General features: G+C 41.1%; 1 protein-coding gene and 1 pseudogene across 1 annotated transcript; both read right to left on the reverse strand.

The window, feature by feature from the left end:
- Window positions 1-553: 553 nt before the first annotated feature.
- Window positions 554-1492, reverse strand: LOC113198943 (olfactory receptor 7G2-like). The gene has a single exon (XM_026411820.2). The coding sequence runs from the start codon at window positions 1490-1492 to the stop codon at window positions 554-556; it is 939 nt and encodes a 312-aa protein (XP_026267605.2).
- Window positions 1493-5578: 4086 nt separating this feature from the next.
- On the reverse strand, window positions 5579-6160 carry LOC144253932 (olfactory receptor 7G2-like; annotated as a pseudogene).
- Between the last annotated feature and the right edge of the window lie 454 nt (window positions 6161-6614).

Here is a 6614-nt window from a genome sequence, read left to right on the forward strand (position 1 = left end):
CCTTTCCATGCCCTGTCTACCTTCTACAACTCTCTGTCCTCCAAGACTGCTCCATAAAATACCACAAAAGTAAAAAAATTACCCAACTCAGGCTCTGCTAGATGGAATCAAAGAAATGATGTTGAAGTTAGAGACTGAATTATTTTGGAAACACTGCAGAACTGTGACAAGTTTGAAGTCCAAGTAGAAATGCACTTAGCTGTCATCTATCCTCCCAACCATATGATCGAGGGAAACAGACTCTGCATCCCACCACGGGGCGCTTCATTATTTCCCAAAACACTCGTGTCCTCCAGCTTGCCTTTTTCTAAGTGTGTGCCACACAGAATCGGGAAAGTCCAGAGCTCCAAGAAAGGGAAATGTGTTCAGATCATTGAAATCTTCTGTCATAAAAGAAAATTCAGGTTTCAAGGCAGTTTAAAGTACATATGGTCATGATTTTGTCTCATTATTTTAGAAAAACTGTATTGATGGAGGAAACAGGAATTCTGGGTCACCAAAAAATCTGAAACTTTGATTTACTCTACAAACCTATATCCAAAGCAAGGACCCATCACAGAAAGGAAACCATCCTACCCATGAGCTTCCTCAAGGCCACTTTCATGTCCTTGTTCCTCAGACTGTAGATAAAGGGGTTCATCAACTGAGGGACCACAGAGTACATCACTGAAGCCACTGCAGTCTTCCTGGGGGAGTCACTCACTGCAGAGCTGATGTACACCCCCAAACCTGTCCCATAGAACAGGGAGACCACACACAGGTGAGACCCACAGGTGGAAAAGGCTTTGTGTTTTCCTCCTGATGAGGGCATCCTCAAGACAGAGGACACAATGTGAACGTAAGAGAAAATGATTCCAAAGAGGGGAACTCCAAGAAATAGGAAACATGCAACATAGATCAGGATGTTATCAATGAGGGTTTTGGTACAGGAGAGCTTGAGGACCTGAGCAAGCTCACAGAAGAATTGGGGGATTTTGATGTCTGAGCAGAAGGACAGCCGCAGCACCATCAGAGTGTGGAGGAGGGAATCCATGGTACTGATGAAGGCAGAGACCAGAACCGTCAGGACACAGAGGCGAGGGTTCATGATGGCTGTGTACCTCAGGGGGTAACAGATGGCGACATAGTGGTCATAGGCCATCATTGCAAGGAGGAAATTTTCCAAGACTACAAAAACGATAACAGAGCATGCCTGGGCCAGGCAGCCTGAGTAGGTGATGCTCTGATCCTGTCTTTGGATGTTCACTAGCATCTTTGGGATTGTGCTTGAGCTCAAACAGATGTCATTAAAGGAAAGAGCGGAGAGGAAGAAGTACATGGGGGTGTGGAGGCGGGGGTCAGAGCTGACAGCCAGGATGATGAGCAGGTTCCCCAGGATGGTGACCAGGTACATGGTCAGGAACAGGCTGAAGATGAGGGGCTGCAGGGCTGGGTCATCTGTCAGTCCCAGGAGAAGGAATTCAGAAACAGCTGTGTGGTTTCTGGGTTCCATGTACTCAATGGATCTGATAGAAAAGATGTGTGAAAAGTTAATAAATTTTATGGACAGCACTTGGGAAGATGATAGAAATGCAGATGCTTGGTTCACTCCAAACTTACTGCTGGTACCCTCCAGGGATGAGGAATAGCAGCAAGCTCTCTGGGTGGTTTATGCATGTTGAATTTTGCAAACCAATTAAAAAAAGCTTTCTTGTGGGCAATTTGAATTCAAGTGATTATTCAGATAAATCCCTCTGAAAACGTTTCCCTCCACATCTCTTTACTCATTCCTCTTTTTCTCTCCACACCCTCTATCAAAATAAAATTTACTGAATACACACTGTTTCTGTGCCAAGTATAGAGAATGAAACAAAGTAGAAGGTGTCAGGTTTCAAAAGTAAAGATTAAAAAGTGAGAATGAAATTTTGAAATCCTTCTAAAGCAAAGGTTCTCTGGCTTTGTCTTGCTTCAGAATCATCTAAAGATATTTTCAAACCAAGGATGTGTTCATTCTTACTATCATCTCCATTTACCCACGAGGACACTTAGGTAAGGTGAGGTTATATCATGGATATGAGATCCCCAGTGCATGCTGGTCAAAACTGGGTTGGAACTCAGATATTCTGACTGCCTAGTTGATTCTTGAGTCATCGCCAGCAAAGCCTCATAGCTACAATGGCTCCATGATCACTCAGTTCTCATGATTCTCCTTGGACGTTTTAATGACTTCTTCCTTACCAAAGCCTCTGGTCTTTCCCTTGCTTTCAAAGTATCGATTGCTACCAGTGAAATTAATTAGAGCAGGTGGATGGAATCTGAGTGAAAATCAGAAAATGTTGCCTCCGCATTTGAAGCTCTGAAGACTCCCCACAGAAACACCCATCATCTCCTTGAGCAATTGGTTCTAAGGGAAGTTGGGGGACTCTGCCTTTGAGATCCTCTGTCTCATTAAGGGAGTTGTGGCCCTAATTCTATAGGTGTCACATCATTTTTAGAGAAAAAGTGAAATGCATAGACATGTAAGAAAACAGACAAAATACATTCCCCGATATTCAGAAATCAGAAGCTGGCAAGATAACACACACTTGTTCGTGAGCATGTCAAGCACTTACCACTTGGTGCAATATTACAGTCACACACTCCAAATGTTACCGAGGCTCTAGAATGTCCTTTGTGAGGAGCAGCCGTCATCAACCTTGTGGACGATGTTCTACCTGTAGGTACCTGTAAGCTGGAAACTGGATCAGGGAGGTGTTCATTACTTGATTGTGCTCATTATTTCCAGTGCATAAATATATCTAACCATTATTTGTACTCCTCACATATACATTAATTTTTTTTTAATTTTACTACAATGAAGCTAGAAGGACAATAGGAGGTACAGTTCATGATGAGGAAAGACTAAAAGAAAAGTACCCAACACGCTGCTTGTCTTATGGGACCCTCATGCTGACATTTCCTCTTGGTTTCTTTTTATACTGTAGTGAACTATCACAAGTGGTGTTTATTCATTCCTCAGAAAGAGCCAGATGGTGGTGGTGCATGCCTGTCATCCCAGAGACTTGGGAAGCTGAGGCAGGAGGATCACAGGTTCTAAGCTAGCCTCAGGAACATAGCGAGGCCCTAAGCTACTTAGTGAGATCCTGGGTTAAATCTCCAGTACAAAAAAAAAAAAAAAAAACAGAAAAGAAGGCGAATGATAAATGAAAATATCAGGGAATTATTTAATATTCTAAAACTCCCTCTGGGAATTGTCAAATTAAAACATAAGGAAACACCAATAAGACCAATATTCATTTGGCATTGGAATGTGTTTAAATACACAGGTATTAAGATGAAGTAAATGCTAAGTGAATTGAAACATGGATTACCCTCCCAAAGCACTAAGAGACTTCACATACCTGTTTGGCTTATGTATGAATGTCGTTCAGCATCTCACCTGGCCATCAGAGATGGAAGATGTGTCCACAGGAAGGGAGGCCACCTGAATGACTCAGTGGTACCTGGTCAGGAAGGTTCATCTCCGGGAGGAGGCTCAGGTGCTGCTTCCTGGCTGGGGCAGAGCTGCTGAGTGAGCTGCCCCACGCTGACTCCTATAGTCTCTGTGTCCCAGGGGCTCAATATCCCGAGCTCCTCATTAAAGCAGCTACTTGAAGATCATTCTGATCCCAAGGGTGCGGGTCCTTGAAGACCAACTCTGCAGGAGTGAGGGATTCAGGGTGGCTGATTCCTGACCCCTGAGGCCCTGTTTGCACCACTCAGCTCTCAGCCCTGTCTCTGCTCAGCTCATTGCCCTGCCCCTACTCACACAGCAGGTGGCCGCACTCTAAAGAATTACAGGCCTCCTTTAAACTACAAAGGAAACCATCACATTTTAATTAATGATTTCAGCATGCCTGATTCAGTTTTAGGTCTAAAGCTACTTGCTGTAACAAGGGGGTATACTTAACACACGTGTGAATCATTATGAAATATTTGTCGAATTATTTTTTTTCATATTTTACAAAGATTCTAATAGACTCTCATTTATCACTGCTGACTATCAAAATGTAGACAGAGAGCTGTTACTTCCTGCATGGAGTATAATTAGCACCATTACAATTCCATCATAACATTTCCAATACATTTTTCTTTTTATTAGGTAACCTTTAGGTAAAATCGTGTTGTTTTTTTAAAATGATACTTAATGACAAAATCAATGAGACTGAGTGCTACAGAGATGTTCCAGTCACTCAGTACCTTGGGCTAGATTTCACCCATCACTTAATCAGCGCGGGTGACATCCCAGGTGAGTGCTCATTTTAAACTCTTTCACCTTTAAAGGCTTTCGCATTGCATATGTTGACTGATTCATTTGTAATGTATAAATTCTTTATTTTGGGAAAAGACCCTTTTAATTTTTCTATTTATTTTTTAAATTTATTTTTCTCAAATTTTCATTGCTGCATTATAATTATATGTAACAGAGGGGTTGTTGTTCCATATTTCTACATGCACACAAGGTAAGGACTTAAGTTGGTCAATGTCATTCCCTACTACCGCCCCCGTCTATCCCCACCTCCCTTCTCTAGGGCTTTCCCTCTACTCTGCTGGTCTCCTTTTTATGGAAAAATTCCTGGTCTTTCCAGGAATTGGGTTCAGATTACTTAGGCCACTTTCAGATCCTATCAGTGGAATGAACCAGGAGGATTTCCAGAATTCTTTTAAGTAAAAAAAAAAAAAAATGATTTCATGAGACTAATATCTATGTGTACATCCATATCCACTATAAGTGATATAGTTTGCCTCTTTATTTCCAGCTTTTGTGCTCTTATTGCTTTTATTGTCCAGTTGTAGTTCTTCCAGAAGAGTACTAAATAATGATAATGGATGTGCTTTTTTTTTTCCCTTGATTTTAGTAGGATCTCTTTTTTAAAAAAAAAAAAAAAATATTTTGTTTTACCTAGTTGTACCTGACAGTGGAATGCATTTATGCACTTTGATACATCCTCCATAAATGGTATATAATTTCTCATTTTTTTATTGTAATGTTATAGAATCACATTCGTCATGCAGTCATATATGTACATGAGGTAATCATGTCTGTTTATTCTACCAGTAGGATCTCTTTTAATGCTTTGCTGGTGAGACTGACTAGCTAGTGTCTAATACATCATGTTTAGAAGTTATGAAAATAAAACCTTAAATTTGTCATTATTTGAGCTTACATAATCATTTACCTAGGAAAAATCAGAATCAACCCCCAATCTGTTAGAACTGATAAAAGAATATAGAAAGCTTGCCAGATAAGAGAACAACCTACAAACATGAATCATCTGAAATCTATGAGAAGATAGCATCATAGTGATTTTCCTCACCATGATAACCTTCTTCACTTTTAAAAAGAGAAATAATGGTTAAGCTCTACAAAGACATATATGGGACTATAAGCAAGGTTTGTGTCTATTTTACTACGAATTTTTAAAGTTAGTGTCAGTCATAGGTGATCAACATCATATCATTTTCTTTTTTGAAGTATTAATACAAGGAAACACATTGAAATTTCCTTACATGCTTGGAATATCATTGTTCCCATTATAATTTTAAGTGTATTTCCTGATTATATTTCCTTAGAATGTTCACAGGTATATTCATGAATGAGGTTAATATGCATGTTACAGAGGGGCATGTCCAGGTCTGAGCAAAAGCACAGCTGCAGCACCATCAGACTGTGCAACAGGGCGTCCACAGTGCTGATGGACAAGGAGACTAGAACCAGCAGGATACACAGGCAGGGGTTCATGATGACTGTGTATCTCAAGGGGTGACAAATGGCCACATAGCGGTCATAGGCCATTACTGCAAGGAGAAAATTTTCCACGAGTTTAAAAAATTATGATAAAGCCAACCTGGGTGAGGCAGCCTGCGTGGGTGATGGTCTGGTCCTGCATTTGGATGTTGACCAGCATCTGTGGGATGGTGCATGTTATACAGCCAATGTCAGTGCAGGAGAGGCTGCAGAGGAAGAAGTACATGGGGGTGTGGGAGACAGAGCTGATGGCCAGGATGATGAGTAGGTCCCAAGAACAGTGACCAAGTACATGGACAGGAACAGGCTGAAGATGAGGGGCTGCAGGGCTGGGTCATCTTTCAGTCCCAGGAGAAGGAATTCTGAGGAAACGGACATGTTTCTGGCTTTCATGTTGTTGAATAATCTGACGGATAAAATACAGTTAAAAAATAATAACATGAATGGACGGTGGCAGCAGCATCAGTTGGAAAAATGTTAAAAATGTAAAGATTTAGCCCCCCTACAGAGTTATGGATGATAAATTCTGGGGATGAGGACCAGCCCTCCAGGTAGTTTTGATATAAGCTGAACACTGAGAACCAGTTCATTAAAAACAAACACTTCATCACCTGTATCATAGTTCCCCCTTCTCCTTTCCCATTTGCTCCTTTCTGCTCAACCTTCCTTTCCCCTGGAACCCCTTTATACAAGCCACTCTGGATGAGTACCAATTCTTTCTCATGAATTGTGCTCAGTGTTGAGAATAAAGAAAAGGATAAGGCTTTCAGACAGAATTGCCCATGCCTTCAAATAAACAAAAAGATGATAATGACTTCATTAGCTCCCTCTACTTGATCCGTGGTTC

Source organism: Urocitellus parryii, chromosome 3 (genome assembly GCF_045843805.1).
Source record: "Urocitellus parryii isolate mUroPar1 chromosome 3, mUroPar1.hap1, whole genome shotgun sequence".
NCBI classification, from domain to species: Eukaryota; Metazoa; Chordata; class Mammalia; order Rodentia; family Sciuridae; genus Urocitellus; species Urocitellus parryii.

Excerpts from the sequence above, each read along its gene's own strand:
- LOC113198943 (XM_026411820.2), bottom strand. The coding sequence starts at position 1,492 with ATGGAACCCAGAAACCACACAGCTGTTTCTGAATTCCTTCTCCTGGGA.